This window comes from Ambystoma mexicanum, chromosome 7p (assembly GCF_040938575.1).
Source record: "Ambystoma mexicanum isolate Mex_15411 chromosome 7p, UKY_AmexF1_1, whole genome shotgun sequence".
Taxonomy (NCBI): domain Eukaryota; kingdom Metazoa; phylum Chordata; class Amphibia; order Caudata; family Ambystomatidae; genus Ambystoma; species Ambystoma mexicanum.
In genome coordinates, this window is record NC_090939.1 from 500989578 (window position 1) to 501007008 (window position 17431).

At 48.0% G+C, this 17431-nt stretch overlaps 1 protein-coding gene across 2 annotated transcripts in view; it reads left to right on the plus strand.

The window, feature by feature from the left end:
• MED14 (mediator complex subunit 14) overlaps nt 1-17431 on the plus strand; it is a 1766813-nt gene that overhangs the window by 1153458 nt on the left and 595924 nt on the right. For both annotated transcript variants that reach the window (XM_069636537.1, XM_069636538.1), the window contains exon 20: nt 10663-10815. In XM_069636537.1, coding sequence (XP_069492638.1) covers nt 10663-10815 — 153 coding nt within the window. The remainder of the gene's footprint in view (nt 1-10662; nt 10816-17431) is intronic.

Below are 17431 nucleotides of genomic sequence, written 5' to 3' on the forward strand. Positions count from 1 at the left end.
TGACACCGTCCAAACATAAGAAGAGTGGATCTTCGAAGGTCCCATCACTGGCCCCGCCGTCGTCGATGCAGTAAGCGGCACGAGCCCTGTCGACTGCCTCGTCCACCAGGACCACCACCCCATCGACAACCTTGTCTACCTCCTTGTTCTTATCTACCTCCTTGTTGATGACCAGGACTGTTACCGCTTTGACCACTTCAGCGACGAGCGCCGCATCAACGAAGACTGGGGAAAACGAGTCGTCCTTCAACGATGAAGAGTTTGTCAACGACTGCCAGGGTCTCTCTGCCTCCTAGACCCCTGTCTGTCCCCACCATGACCCCGTAGACTGCTGCACCTATTCTGACTCTGCAGGCTCCTGTCTTAGCCTCTTTCCGAGGAGACTTGAATCGGGTGTGTTACTTGCCTCCTGCTCTGGACTTTCTGCCCAAGCATACAAAGGCTTTTCCTCTGGCTCCTTTGGGGAACCCCCTGGAGATCACCACATTTATACACCAGCTATGAGGAGGATCTACCTGAAGATTTTTACTCGGACCAGGAAGGTGGCCAAGGACCCCTGACTCATAAGGGATCACCGTCCCATGAGCCCTATTAGCAGTTTAGTCCTCTGAGGGGCTTTAGCCCAGCTCCTGCACCGGCTTCACATCTGCACCAAGGGACATGTCCCTGGACATTTTAACAACCTTGCATACGTTGGTGGCAGAGATTCAGCAGCGGCTGCCTGCTGCTCCTGGTCCAGCCAAGATTCCTCCGAGGCATCCTCCGCGTCAGCCGACACCACCCCATAAGACACCCACTACCTCTGGGACAGTACTAAGGACCCTGCTGCCCCCTGTGCTGAAGGAGTTACTTCACACAGCTACTGGTACAGACACGAAGACCACCGGTACTCAGACTGATGAGTACGACAACTGTTTCCTGCAGATGGGGAACCTCCGGATGTTGACGAGCCTGCCAGGGCTTCACCCCTAGACGAGATTGGCTACTTCCACTCCATCATCTTGAAGGCAGCCAAGCTCTTCAATCTGGTGCCATAAGAGAAGAAGGAAGGAAGGAAGGCTTCTTTTTTCAATGGTGAGAGTCCACAAAGACCACCATCGTATCTGTCCCGTTGTTGAACATTTGGCAAGATGGATTGCAATCATGAAGGCTCCAAGCACCACGCCTGCGAAGCGGGACAGGTTGGAGAAATAGTACCGTGTCCCGTATTCAACCCCCAGGTGTCTCGTGTCTCAGCTTTCTCCGGATTCTGCGGTGTCGGCCACCACCAGAAAACTGTCATCAAACCCTTTGTCGTTCATGGTGCCTCCTGATCAGGGAGGCAAGAAACGTGATGCAGCTGGCAAGTGCATCATTACCACAGCAGCCTCCACAATAAAGGCCTCCAATGCCCTCGCAATCCTGTCTAGATACGACAGGGAGCTGTGCTACAAGCGCAGCCCCTTCCTGGACTTCTTCCCTGATGACAAGAGGGCCAAAGCCGTAATAGTTGCGCTTGAAATAGCAGACTTGGGGTTCCGCCAGATGGAGGAATGGTGTGGCTCTCCAGCACCAAGGTTGGCTGTAGGCTACCAATTTTGAACTGGCCAAGGACGCGCGCCCCCACTTTCACACTGCAGAGGGAGGCCCACTATCAAACTTTGTCGACCAGTGGAGAAAGATTACCACGGACATATGGGTGCTGGATGTTCTTCAGCAGGAGCAGGCTTTAGAATTTCAAGACGAGTGCCCCTGCATACCTCCTGTCACAAGTCAAGAACTTCACATGGCCCAACTGCTTCAGGCCATTTTATGGGGCACTAGAACTGGTCCCTCAGCGCCTCCAGGGCTCCGGAGTACTCTAGAAACTTTCTGGTAAGGACGAAGTCAGGACGTTGGCGACCGATCCTAGACTTATGACGCCTAAACAAATACCTAACGCCCCAAAAATTCAGTATGGTCACGTTGTAACACGTGCTCGACCAGCTGGAGGAAGGGGATTTTCTGGCAACTCTCGATCTGGAGGGCCGCATCCTTCCACATCCCCATTCATCGCAAACACTGAATGTGCCTGTGTTTTGTCATCCAGGGGCGGCATTACCAATTCAAGGCCCTTCCCCTCGGCCTAAAATCGGCTTCGATAATATTCACCAAATGCTTGACCTCGATAGCAGCGCATCTACACCACAAGGGAATTCATGTCTACCATTACCTGGACAATAGGCTCACCTGGTCCCGCTCCCACACAATGGCAACCCAGCACACGGCAGATACCATACACCTTCAGACTTTGCTCTGATTCTCCATCAATTATCCGAAATCCTGTGTGGTGCTGTCTCAGAACACACTGTTTCTGGGTGCCCGGCTCAACACCATCTATTGTCTGGTTACCCCCACCCCAACCCCACAGAGGGTGAAATCCATCCTGGGGAAAGTTCACTGGCTGTCCACAGCTTCCATCCCAACAGTCCCGTCCATCAAATCCCTGTTAGGCATGATGTCCTCCTGCATCTATCTGGTTTCCTGTTGCATGCTCCAAATGCGGCCCCTACAGGAATTCCTAGACGCCAGGTGGCAACAGGTCAAAGGCACATGGACAGACCAGATTGGCCTCAATCGGGCATTCCGTCAAACTCTTCCGTGGTGCTCGGTTTGGCCACATCTCACTCAGGGAGGCTCCTTCCAGATCCCTCCGTACCAGATTACAGTCACTACTGACACCTCTGCAGGGGGCTGAGGGGGGGCTTACACAGGACAATCTCATGCCATGCCAGAGGCCTCTGGCTCCAAAAAGAGGACTTGCACATAGTCTTCTGGGCCCTCAAGTTGTTCCAGCCTCAGCTACATGGGAAGGTGGTGTGGATCTTCACGGACACCATCCCGTTTTACATCAGGAAACAGGGTGGGACATGCTCCCTCCGTCTCTCCATGGAAGCCCAGTACCTGTGGCACTGGCCCATTCTTCAAGGCATGTTCCTTTTCCCCTTTCACCTGGCAGGTGTCAAGAACACCATTGTGGACTCGCTGAGCAGGGAGCTGCGGTCCTGTTGCAAGTGGGAGCTTCAACAAGTGCAGGTGTCGCACCTCTTCAGCAAGTGGGGTCTTGCCCAGATCGACCTCTTTGCAACAGCTGCCAACTCCCAAGTGCCAGAGATTTTCTAGCAGATATCTTCAGCCAAGGAGTCTAGGGGATGCCTTCTCATTCGCCTGGGACAAACCTTTCCTCTATGCCTTCCCACCGATTCCCCTACTGTTAGGTGTAATCAACACACTCAGATGTTGCAACTGCAGGATGATCCTCATTGCAACGGTGTGGCCGAGACAGATCTGGTACTCTGACCATCTCCATCTGTCAGTGGTTCCGTCCATCCAGCTGTCTCCACTTGCCGACTTTCTCTCCAGAGAAAACGGATCAATCCTGCACCACGACCCGGTGTCACTGAGCTTCACAGCCTGGCTCCTGCAGCCCTAGAATGTGGGCACTATTCCTTGCCGCTGGAATGCAAGAAGATCCTGGCCAAGGTCAGAGCTCCCTCTACGTTGTCTTGCTACTGGCACAAGTGGAAGCGCTTCACTGTGCAGAGGATGACACCACTACGGGCAATGGCTCTGCAACTCCTCCCATATCTGCTTTCGCTGGCTAAGCCTTGCCTGGCTCACGCCTCCATCAAGGTTCATCTGGCTGCCATATGCAGGCACACATGGGCTTCAGGCAAGCTCTTCCTGCGGTCGCACAGCTCGTCAAAGTGTTCCTCAAGGGTCTCTTCAGGACTTTTCCGCCAGTGAAGTCTCCTGACCCGGCTTGGAAACTGAACCTGGTCCTGTCTAAGCTTATGGTCACTCCGGTAGAACCAATACATTGTGCACTTTTTTGAAGTTTCTGTTGTGGAAGACCACTTTCCTAATGGCGATCACCTCGACCAGGCGGGTCGGGAGATTCATGCACTCTCCTACAAGCAGCTGTATTTGACCTTCCACGCTACTAAGGTGGTGCTGCAGACTTATCCCACCTTCATGGCAAAGGTTCTATCGGACTTTCATCTCAACAAGCCTTTAGTTCTGCCAATGTTCTTTGCAACCTCTTCTACGCCTGATGAAAGGGCGTTGCATTAGCTGTATGTTGCTCGTGCCCTCAAGAATTTTTGGAAACGTCTCTGTTTTGTCAATTTTTGACCTGTGGGACATGGGAAGGCCCCATCTAAGGCTTTCATATCCAGGTGGCTCTCTAGCTGTGTAATGCATTGGCATTGTCTGGCCAACAGACCGCTTACAGGCCGGCCAAGATTCCACTCCACCAGAGCCATTGCCGCAATAATGTTTCTCTCTGGTCATACCCTGCTTGACATCTGCAGGGCTTCTACATGGAGGTCTACCCACATCTTCACGAAATTCTACTGTTGACAGGGATTCCAGGGTGGAGTCCCAGTTCGGCCAAGCCGTGCTGCTCATCCTGTTTGTTTGAGGTGAGTTTGTTCCAGGGGTAAGTGTCTTGCTTCTGTGAGCCTTGCCACCTCCCATGGTTGTGTATATTTACTGCTGTATAATCCTATTCATGAGCATGTAAATCCATGCAAGACCCCATGCTGGAGAAGGAACAAGTAACTCGTAACTCTTGTTCTTCAGCTTGGGTCTTGCATGGATTCACATGCTCACTCCCTCCTTCCCCTCTCTTGCTCTTCTTGGTTCATACTGCCACTTCATGTGCGCTACTTTATCTGAAGATGGCCACCAGGGGTGGAGTTTAGGACGAGTGTCATTGGCTGGGAACAGTATGACCCAAAGGACACTGAAAGGATATAGAGGAGTGTTAGGCAATATTGTACGTAGTAACCCTGTGGGGGATTTCATCAGCCTTGTCCTCTTGGCAATAGGTAACCCAACCTTTGGTATAGGCCTGTACTATACACATTGGTAGAGTGACTGAGCAGCCATGTGGAAATTGATATATCACTTAAACGCTTAAATGCAATACTGGAGTTTATGGAAACAGGAAAAGTTAGGAAGGAAACAAAAGTTAACAAGTTTCTCAAAACAGGTAGGCACTTTTCAATCCCCCAATGAAATATAAGTTAACCCTTTCCCAGTTAAAGAATTAAGGTATTTATGATTTTTTGGAGGGACAGATCCACACAAAGTCAGAGGGTAAGAAGAGGCTGCAAGGAGCCAGGATAACCAGTGCCAAGTCAGCAAAGTCTAGAGGAGCAAGGCAATTAATGAAGATATCACAAAAGTCTTGCTCAATGTTAAAGTTTTTGTTGTAAAAGGAATCGCTGTTGGGCTGCAAGCTGAGAGGCTTGTGAAGAGCAAAACTGCAAGCAACTCTGCAAGGGGAAGCCAATGCAAGTCTCCAGTGAGAGCAAGCAAGCTACACACAACAAAGATGTAGGTACCCCTAGCTACACAGTACCTTAGTCTGAAGAAAAGGTTCCAACTGGCTTATTTTCCTGTTGTAGTCCTGCAGATCCTGTTGCTGTGCCTCAGTCATGGAGACAAGAGGGGAGGACGTCTGGGGACTCTTGCACTACAGCTTGAAGGTCGGCAGCAGCAATGGGCACACTTCAGATCAGCGGCACTTCGTGGTTTCAGCTACTCGAAAAATAGCAGCACCACTGTTCTTGGACACCTTGCGGAATTTCCTTGCTTCTGGGGTCCAGCACTCTGGTCCTGTAGTCCTTCAATATGCACAGGGGATGGTAGGGGACACAGATGACAAGATATCAGAAGGGAAACACCGGGCTTGCCCCCACACCCATACACCAAGCCCAACAGTCAACTGTAGGACACTCCAACCCTCACATTCCACCAGCTCATGACCTCACAACACTGCACACTCCAAGCCACATTACAACACCTCTCCCTCCCCAGGGAAAACGCAAACAATGAAAAAAAGGGAAGCGTGACCAGCACCAAACCCCAATCATCCAAAGCACAAACACGGCACCAGAAATCCCGCACACAGCGGCCGCATATGCCCAGAACCCCAGGCAACCCAAAAACATATAAGGAACCACGCGCATAAGGAACCATTCACAGGCCAACCGGATCACATAGAAAAATGCCAACAGCCCACTCACTCCCATGACAACAAACCTGCCACGACCTTCAAGAACACTACAACCCCTGCCCCTTGACCATCTCCCTCGAGGACTCAAAACAATAAACTGTGCACTTCCGCCTGTCCCGAGCTGCCCCTCGGAACATAGGGCTGCCACTCCTAGACAAACTATTGTTAGAGAACACTAACACTACTACCTAACCAGCTGAGCCTCCTGCGCATCAAACACCTTCCACTCCGGTCTGCCCCCGGAGTCTCAGAGTTACCCCTCTGAGAACAAACCAACAACTCCCTAAATGGAGCAACAACAAATGCCCAACTATCACCGAGGGACCCACAAAGTTTAATTGCCAACCATCACAGAAACACCATTCACAATCCTGCTGCACAATCACATACCAATTGGCCATTTTCTCTTTCTCACGCTACACCACCTCTAGACACCCTCAGTAAGACAACCTGATTTACCAAGCTAGAAATCAGGTGAGAAACTGTAATACATCAGATCCACATAGTAACCTACCCCGGTCCAAAACCAGGTACTATGGAAACAAAGGCAGAGCTGATAAACCCTCAACCATAGCGACCTACCTCGGCACTTAGACCAACCGCTATGAAACACAACAGAACAACACTGCCCTGAGAAACAACAACCATAGCAACCTACCCTGGCACACAGGCCAAGCACTATGAAACTCCACTGACCAACACTTATTATACACACTCTATTTAACACCCAGAAATTGATTTAACCCACATACATATAACCCACATACATATAACGCCCCATGCAAATGGCGACCCACCCTGGCACTAGAACCAGGCACTATGGACTCCAATGTAGTCTTAAAGCACGCGACCCCACACGTTCACCTACTCCATTGTGCTCCGACCTATACACCACACTCCACACTCCAACACACACAACATTAACCATACAAAGCTATGAAATGCTGCCAACATTACATAAACGCATGGCAAAATATAGGTGCAGACAAATTTGAAATGTCACCCAGTCACTGGGTAAGTTCATCCGAAGATAGTTCTAGGACTGCGCACTGCATAAAAATGTATGTTCCATGTTGGACGTTACGCTGCACAAACTAATGTTCACAATACTCAGTTCACCAGTAGATCTGAGTCCAAACCTCTTGAAGGAACATCTTTTGTAGGAACTGCGTTCAGTCCCCTCGTATGGAACACTACAGAATGGTACAGTAGCATGTTCATTAAGTCATTCATGACAAGACGCTATATTACGCCCACCACCCTCATACCTTAGGAGATGAGGTGGGGAAACAGAGCACTTAATTTCCTGACTGCACAGGGCATTAAACTCCCACGGAAGGCCACAACACAGGACACCACAGTGAACAGACAACAGCCTTCGGTAATATCACCCCTAACGTTGCGTCCGGGGACTTGAAATGGAACTTCTCGTGTCCGTCCTATTAACGTGGGCCACAACATATTCAACACTCACTCTCACGCATACAGCCCAAAACACTAACCTGACCAAAATCCCCTTTGTTAAACTCATCGCTGGAAAAACTCTGAAAATTCCAACTTCTCATTCCAACTTCAAATCAGCAGTCATAGTTACCAGGAACGTGTTCGACAGGCTTATAATTATTGGCTCCACTACAGCCAGACTTATCTTCATACCCTGACACGATCTGCAGCGCACCGGTGAGAAATTAAAGACGTGCCCCTTGATGATGACGACTTCCTGTTTACATCTGGCACATCCATGGAACACCAACAGCCATGCTTCACGTGACTGGCCTGGGATCTGCAGGGCTGCTGTGACGTCACCACCGTCCTGGCAATCTCTACGGGGCTTCACTACAACCCCATACAAATTCCCTGAAGGTACTGTGCCAGGGGTTGAGCGCATGTCGCCACCATCGTGTAGCCTCCCAGGGGGCTGCGGGCACACGATTGGCTTTGCGTCAGTCTCCCCAGAACAATTACAGTCAGCAGCCCCAACAGTTCCAGTGTGCCACCCCGCGCTTGCCCGACCGGCAACAACGGAAGGGGAATACCAGTTCTCTGCCCAGCTTAATCTAGAGCATTGCTATTCTGGCCGACTTGATAGAAGGGGAACCACACTGGCTGCCCACTCCCCGGAGCCGCCACAGCACCTAGGCCATGCGTTGTCTAGGGGGCACCAGGGTGATGCACGGTCCTCTTCGAGCAAACAGCTGCAAATATCCCTCCTGCTTCTCTGCCTCTGTGCCCAACCTCTTAGAGCTCGGGACGGCGCAGATGGTGCAGCTCTTTTATTGGTCTGCGGCACACCGGGCTTCAACAACTCCGGCCGCGCTCTATCCCTTGCTGGTAGGGGAACACTGAATCTTCAGACTGCAAACTTCCCAGAGCCGCCCTCCATATCGAAACGGACTGGCACAGCGGGCCGACTCAACCTGAGACCCGCCTGGGTGTGGGGGACCTCCACGGGGGCAGTGTTCCTCAAGTGCTGCACCCGCCCCAGCAGCGCAGATGGAGAAGGTAATCCACCTACCATCCCTTCCTCGTCGCCAGTGTAACAAAGAAGGTATACAGGACACCGAAGTTAAGTTATACAATGGTTTATTGTCCTGGTCCTGTACTCCTTCAATATGCACAGGGGATAGTAGGGGACATAGATGATAACACATCAGAAGGGAAACACCGGGCTTGTCACCACACCCATACACCACAGCTCTCTCTCTGTCCAAGCCCAACGGTCAACTGTAGAACACGCCAACCCTCACATTCCACCAGCTCATGACCTCACAACACTGCACACTCCAAGCCACATTACAACATCCTGCTTCGGGGGTGTCCGGATAATCTTCCTGGAGCTCGGGTCCGGCTTAAAGGCGTTGCACTCGTCCTGATGTTCCTGTCCCCTGGCGTTTGTTTCCTGCAGCAGCAAAGAAGTACAGCCAGCAGAGAGAGTGGTTCCAGGCAAGTTTGTCTTGGGGTTGATTGGTCCCACCAACCCAAGGGGAGAAGTCGTTCTTTCCAGGCTTCTCTAGTCTATTAGAAATCCGGAGCTTCAGCTCTGCAGCAGGGCTTTACCGGGCAAACAAACAGTCCAGGAGGGTGCAGCAAGCTTCTCTTCCAGTTTCTTCTTCGGTTCCTTTGTCCAGTGGTCGACTGTGTCTTCCCTACAAAAGACCTTGCCTTTTATGCAATTCTCTCCCATTCTTTAGCAGCCTAGCTGTCGCTCACACAGCAGGGTGGCTATCCTCCAAGGACAGACAGCCAATCACCTTTGTGCACATTCCTTTAACCAAGGAGACTAAGCACAGGGAGTTTCGGGAACCTCCCTCGCTTCCTGCCCTTTCTGACACGCTGGATCAAGAGGCAGGCTTCACCAGTGAATCCCGCCAAAGACAAAACGAACAAAGGAACCAAACCTGGTTTGGCATGCAGAGTAAATCTCAAGAAGGACCTTTCCAACAAGAAATGGCAAAAAAAGAAGACCGGTCTATTTTGATCAAATGGGCACCCATGGGTGCAATACTACAGCTGATGATTCAGCCTGCAGTAAAAATGCACAAAGATAGGAAAAAGTAAACCACTGCCACCTGCCATTAATTGTAGAAAGGGTAACATAAACATGTTACATGAGATGCTAGGCAAAGCGGATACCAAGTAACCCCCATCCCTCCCCAGCACTATGTAAGATGGTGTGTGTTGGGTCTACAAAGAGAAAAAGGTAAGTAAAGTCAATTTTACTTTACTACTCTTGGAAACAGTAGTTTATCCAAGAGAAGGTATTTAAACCGTAGAGAAATCCAAAGGACTGCTCTGTGACACTGCAATGAGGGTGCTGTGTGTCACAATACAAAAGGATGATGCCTATGGAGTTTGTCAGACTCCAAAACCAAAAGAAATACGGGGTTCAAATCAAAGAAATACATACGAGAGTGGGAAAAAGGTCTCACTCTCTCCATGATAAAAATGTAAAAGCCCCAAAGTCCAGTAAAAGAGCTGTGGGTCTTTACGGTAGAGGGGAATTAACACAGTAATGAGAATTCTCCCTAACAAGGAAACAAGCAGTTTTAAGTTTAAAGCTAAATTGATTTCTTTTTACAGAGTATTCCCAGCCTGGCGACTGGGAATATGAATCCATGCAAGACCCATGCTGGAGAACAAGAGTTGGAGGTAAGTAACTTGTTGCTTTTTGTTCTTGAACCATAATGGATGAGAAAAGAATTCGGTGCCGGAGTCCCCCTACCTGGTTCTTCCTAGGAGAGAGTGCTGCACTGTCTATGGGGGTTCTAGACAGACTATTGCTTAAGAGCTTCATCGTTCAACCACAATTTTTTATTGTAGTAAATAATGATATTAATAACTCTTAATTTTGCATTCCGCCCTTCAAGGAAGTAAAATTCACAATATCACCACTAAGCTACCTTGCGTTTATATGTAGAATATATAATAACTTTTCTAACCTGTGTTTTTGTTGTCTTTTGCTACTTACCATTCCTTGAGTCGCAGCTAATATTTCTGAGACTCGAGGAACCAAAAGAGTATACTCACTGTTCTTAGAAGTAGGCCACCAACTCCTTTACTTTGCCTGTTGAGTGTTTTAATTCTGTTCACATCCTTACTATTTTGCTTTTTTGTTGCAGATAAGCATTCAGTGGAATTCGGTCTACCATAAATTTCTAATTTCATTGGGAACTGTTGGCCCAAACTCAGGTTGCAGTAACTGTCACAACATAATTCTTCACCAGCTTCAGGAGATGTTCAACAAAACACCAAACGTGGTCCAGCTGCTACAGGTTGTGAATTTATTATTTTTTTTAAAGTCTTTATCCTTTTGTTGTGACAAATAGACCAAAAGAACAACACTGAAACAATAGGGGTTCATTGGTGTTACATAGATATCATGGCAGTTTGGTAGCATTGCGACATTGAGATAAACAAGTATACAGATGAACAAAACTACCCCGGGCCAAAGGTGATGGCCTGTGCACAGAGAAACCTAGATCAAGGAGTAATATTCTAACATCTATGGTTTGAGAGCTCACACAGAGAATTTCTCACTTAACTTATGGAGAGGAAGTCAAATGTTGATGTGTTTGGGCAGGCTCCCTTTGACAGAGATGCAGACCTTCTCCGCTGCTGCCATCTCTTATAGGGAGAATTCTCATAAATGTGGTAATTCCCTTCACCTTAGAGACTCCCAGCAACTTTGCTGGATTTTGAAGACTTGATTTTATTAACCTGGAGAGAGTGTGAGCCTTTTTTCCCCCACTCTCTCATGTATTTTGAATGTGGTTTACTCTTGTGTTCTTCGATTATGGCGTTTTAGACAACTCCATAGGCGGCATCTTTTCATTTGTGTCACACAGCACCCTAAGTGCAGTGACACAGGGAAGCCTTTTAGGCTGTCCCAATGTTTAAATACCTTCTCTGGGATAAACTGCTGTTTCCCAGAGAAAGTAAAGTGAAATTGACCTAACCATTTTTCAAATTCCTAGACCCAGCACACCCTATCTTGCAATAGAGAGCTGGAGGGGCGACTTAGTGTCCCCTATGTCTAGGAACTTATGTAGCAGTCAAATGCTACCCTTTCCTCTCAAAATGGCTGGTGGCAGTGGTTTTACAACAAACTACCATGATCTTTCCCGATCGTGAACACCGGTGCGTTAAATCACGGGAGCAATGTTTTTCAAGATGGAGTCTGAGCCCCCTTTGTTTTAACGGGTCCCGGTTTTCTTTTTTCGCCATTTCTTTTTGGAGAGGTCCTTCTAGAGTTTGTCTATGCGCGCCAAACCAGGTTTGGTCCCTTTGTTCCTACGCCTTTGGTGGGCTTCAGGACTGAAGACCACTTCTGACACCTGAGTGTCTGGGGTGGGCAGGGAGTGAGGGAGGTGCCCGAAACTCCCTGTGCTTAGTCTCCTAGGAGACCCAAATGCAGTCTGGCATGATTGGCTGGCTGTCAGTCTGGCAAGGACAGCCACCCTGCTGGGTGAGTGGCAGCGAGGCTGGAATGAATGGGAGGAAACTGGCTGAAGGCGAGTCTCTTGGCTTGGAAATCAGAGTCGACCAACCACTGAAACGAAAGAACCGAAGACGAGCTGGAAGAGGACGGCTGCTGCAACTCCTGGACCATTGGTTTGCCCGCTGAAGCCCTGCTGCAGGTCCGAATCGCCAAGTTCATCTCGACAGAGAAGTCCTGCAAGGACGACTTCTCCCTTTGAGTTGGTGGGACCAATCAACTTGTAAGCCACCTGGATACCATTCTCAGAGCTGGTTGTATTTTCCTCAGAGTGCTGCAGGAAACCAAATAACCAGGGAGAGGGACACCAGTTTGTGTGCTTGACTACAGCTACCGGAATTGAAGATTTGCCATTTGCCAGCTTTTTGACCGGTCCCAGTGCAGGAGTCACCCGACGTCCTCCCTCTTGTCCCGGCGACTGAGGCTCAGGAACAGCGAGATCTGCGGGAACTGCCATTAACAGACGTCTTCAGCTGCTTCTTTTTCTTCATTGTAAGGTACTGTGAAAACCCAACCGAGAGAACTTGCCTCTCACTGTGAAAGTGCTTGAAACTTTGGCAACTTGCAGGCCTAGTCAGCTTGTGACCCGACATATGAATCTTTCTTTTACAAACTACTTCTGAGAACTTTGGCAAAGGCTTTTCCGTTTAACTACCAGAACTGCCTATCCTATAAAAAACTTTAGCCCATTGACTTTGGCCTAACCTATTGAATTGGCTCCTCTGCCGAACTCAAACTATTTGCACTGTCTAAGAATAACTGTAAGCTTCTTTTTATTAACCTATGCCTTTTTGCTACTACTTGAAATACTCTAAATGCCATTTTGCTCCTCCTTCACAGTAGTTTAAATGCCTCAGAAATTGATAGTGTGAAGAACTGAAGTATATTTTTGTGCGATACAGATTGCCTTCTTCTAGTGAATGTTTTATAACTGACTGTGAATTAAATTAATAAGTGTTTTACCAAGAAACCTTGAGTATAAAAGTCTATTTAAATACTTGTGATTGCAGACCTCTGTGTAACATCATTACAGCTCACATTCCCCTCTTGAGATAAGCCTGGCTGCTCAGCAACGCTACCAAAACTGTGTATTACAGACTTATACCAAAGGTTGGTTTTGCTTGCACCTGTAGTCCTAGTTGTGTGTAGTGGTCCCAAAGGGTACTGCATACAAACTTTGCCTAACAATCTCCCAAATCGTTTACCACCAGGACTACAGGTTTTACCTCCAATTTTCAGCAAGCGCTATATGATCTGCCAACAATAACTGAGTAATGAGTGATGCTCTGATGCCAATCAAGGGGTAGAGAGAATCCACCTGTTCGCCCAAAATAACCACCAAAGGATCCACGGACAGTGACGATCCTGTGATTTCCCCTATCAAGTCGATTACCTCCCTCCAAAACTCCTGTGCCTTCACAGATTGTAAATGTACAAATGAATTTAATAATCATTTTACATTTGCTGTATTGAACATCGAGAATGCTATAAAACACATTGGGAATTATTTTGAGCCAGGGGTGTCATGTAAGCAGAATGCATAAAGCCCTTGCGTAATGCTTTTACACATTCTATTTACTTTATGCCCCATTTTCCTGCAATTGTGTAGGGGAGAGGATGGGCTTAACCCAACCTGTGTTTTCCCCGCTCCTGTCCTCTCTGCTAAGAAATATTCCTACTGTTTTTGCCGGTATGGTTTTTCATGCCGGTGCAAATGCTGTGGCAGAAAGCAGACAGACTCAATAGGGATCCATTGTAAATGCTGCCTGCCATACGTAGATGGCAGGCGCCGTTCACTCCATTTCCACGGCGGAGATCAAAACGGGAGGGCAAAACGTGGCTTACATACTCGTGCGCCACCTTTTGCCCTCCCACTTTGCACTCCACTGTGCAAATGACGAAGATTTGGCAGTGGTGACGCACCTATGTATAAGTCTAGCGTGACGGGTGCCAGCCACTGAAATACGCAGGGACTCGAGAATGGACCCCCATAAGTGTGTTAAAATTGTTTGTTATAAATGCAAAATTGGCTTTGTGCAAATCTTATTATTTTACTCCAGTGAAAGCTGCCTCAGTAAGAGTGATGCAGGCACGTGAGCCTATAAGATCTAACAATTCAAAATGTAACCCCAGGATTGGCTATGTAGTTATTTAAGTTTTTGTAGCAGTAACATCAAGCCCTTGGGTGCCCAGATACAGTGTTGAACAAAATAGCTAAATATGAAAACAAACACTTTTAATATATAGGTTGAATACTGAGAGTGCATTAGCATTGCAGAACTAAGTGTGGGTGCATAGCAGTGGGGAAAGCATTTCTTATTCGAAAGGTGGTGAATGTTCAACTAGGATGGTTTAGCAGGTGAAAAGTCATGTTTTGATAGGATTTGTGGAGAAAAATAGTTTTGGCTGTCTGATCAGGCACAGCTTACTATTCTAATGTTCTATTTTTCTGTGTGCTGCTGATCTTAACTACACAATCTTATCAATTCATTAGTGTAAATGTAAAAAAGGTTGGTGGCATAGACCCTGCAGTTTGACTGCCAGTCCCCTTTTTCTTTCATTATTTTTTTAGAGTGGAGTCTGGGCTCTTGAATCCAGCTACTTTCTCTGTCTCCTCATTCTAAAACAGCCTGAGATCCCAGCTTCTTATCTATACACTGGCAGTTAATAGGATTCAGCTCTGCCACAGCTTTCAAACTTTGATATGATTCAACCCATAGCTAGGTTACAGGGCTAAGCTCAAGACCACCTGATCCACCTAGTGGGAATCATGCCAGACAAGGCTATTCTCTCAGGAGAGAAGAAAGGGGGGGAGGAGCGGTGTACATTTTTGTCCACAAGTGTAGCATACAATAACGGAATGTCCACACAACATATTACTCGAAATATATGGTTGTTTGGCTTGCTGTACATATTACAAGTTATGTAATTATTTTTTGATGCTATCAAGTTAGTCATTGGGAGAGTTGTGATCTGCCAGACCATCTGAGCTCAATGTTGACTAAGCCAGGTTTAGGATAGTTCCCAAAGTCTGGTTTATTCTAAAAAGAATAAACTCCCCCATAGGTATCAATGCAGCGGTTCAAATACGAGCACTTGAAATTATTGGAAAGTAACTGCAAGCATCAAATATTGTAGAAATGGTTTTGGAAGTCAAAGGTTGCCACTGTCAATATAGCCTCCAGTCAAGCAGAGAAGCTGCCAATGAAGGTTTCCCTGCAGAAAGTGATTATTTAGGTTAAAGGATGATTTTAGGTTGAAGATGCTGGACATCTCAATGACATCTGCATCGACAGTGTTAGCGCTGGTGGCCCTTGAGGGGGGCCACCGTTCTTGGAGGAGCCCACAGGGACCCCTTGTGAAACCGCAACTGTCTGCCTGCCTACCTGCTCAGCCGCAGCTCTGAAGGACCCCGATTCAGACCCATAGCATAGGCAAGTTCATGTTGAAGATGTCCAAAGTCTTCAAAAAGGAAGGCAATCCTATCTCATTTGGTTTAAAACCACAATGCTCTAGAGTGGTGACAGATTTTTCCAACAAATTGTACAGCAAAGGAGTGAATCTCATGGACATGGACTCCAACTTGTAAAAAGCCAGAGGACACCTTCCTGGAGCTAGACAGTCTGCCAACTACGGGAAAGCCTCAGCGTTCCTTACAGAAGATAATGGCAAAGGTGGTAGACATGCAGTTTGCCGACCTCCACCACACCAAAGGTTCAGTTTGAAGTAAATTACATCCTTAATGAGGACCCTTAGAGGAAAGACCCTACTGCCCTAGAACCCGGCAGTGGAGACCCAGTGTTGGAGGACGGGGAGGAGCCAGCATTAGTCCATGCGTTAGACTGAGACTTAGCCGCAAAACACTTGTCTTAAATCCTCGGTCCCACCCTTTCTCTCCACCCATGCCTGCTGTTAGAATGGATTGCTAAACACTGGCCTTGTGGACAGATGTTTGAGCCCACCCTTGTTGGATAACAGGGATTTCTTCTGTGAGCTGAAGCCACACCAATCAAGGCAACGTCGAGAGTGGTCAAGGCTTAGTCTCAGTAGAGGTGAGTGAGACAGAGGCCTACAATGTGTCCACAGTGAAACACCAAGAATTACTTATACTGGTAGTTATAACAAATATACTGTTTATTATATGCCCAAGAACACACATGGAAAATGAGTACATACAGGTAAAGTGGCACCTTGCACTGCAGACCGGAGCTGACGCTCCATGAAAAGATGGCCGCCGCGCTGGACCCGACACGTTACAGCAGGCCCCTGCGGTTGGAGGAGGCACCAGCAGCATCACAACCCCAGGCAACCAATGAAAAGATCTGCGCAGCCCTGAGCCGGATGGCAAAGCCGGCTGCAGCTAAAGGCCCCCAGTTAAGGCCATCCATTCCTGTCTCTGCCTGTCCATGCCTGGACAACTACAATTGCAAGGACCCCTGCCATACTGCCATGAATACATTGCGCACACTCCAGCCACAGAGCGCTGCTGATCATACAAATCGTCAAGGTAAGGAGCGTCACTATGCAGCCAGCTGTGGCGTTCTCTGTACTGCTTTTGCATTTATTTGCATTTATGTATAGTCAAATGCTACCACATAGCCCGCAAATCCCACCCACTCGCTTCCTCCACCCTCCCCTCAAACCGCCACCACAGGGAATCTTACCATGTCTCTCTATGCTAGACGCAGCCTGCCAACTCACTACCCACATTTCCCCTCCACATAGGGACACCTCTACCATAGATGGAAGTACCTACCCAGACCTCCATTCCACCCAGAACACAGGGTAACTCAGTCACAATGTCTTGCAGCAAACCGCATCAAGACCCCCCCAATAGCCAATGTGCCACCTGCCCCTTTCCTACCTCCACTGCACATGCAGTTCACGGTTGCACAAAGCACTGCAACACTGCATTCCACCCCTCCCTACCGCCCCAGCAAACCAAACTCACTTCTCCCTCCTTGGTATGTCACCAGCATCCCCTCCTGTGTGACACCATTAACCCTCCTACCCACTACCTACCTGGTGGGCAAAATGTATGTGCCTTGGGAAAAGCGCCTCAAGCCACATGCCTCGCAATCACTACTACTCCGGCACCTCCTGTTCACAAATACTCTAAGAAGGGTGCCCAGTAGCCCTGTAAGGAAGTCATGGTATCAAACAGTGAAGACTGACGCACGCAATCACAGTTCAAGGGTGTTTATTGAACTTAAATTGGGTTTGAATAATGCCCATCTAATCCTAAATCTAAAGATGTGAGCATGCTACGACCATCAAATAATAATGAATGCAGTCCTAGTAGAGTCTGGTCAAAATAAAATAATATACTAATAAACTTATTGTCAATCCTTCCTTCTAAATTCAAATGCTGTGGGAAACAATATTATACAAAA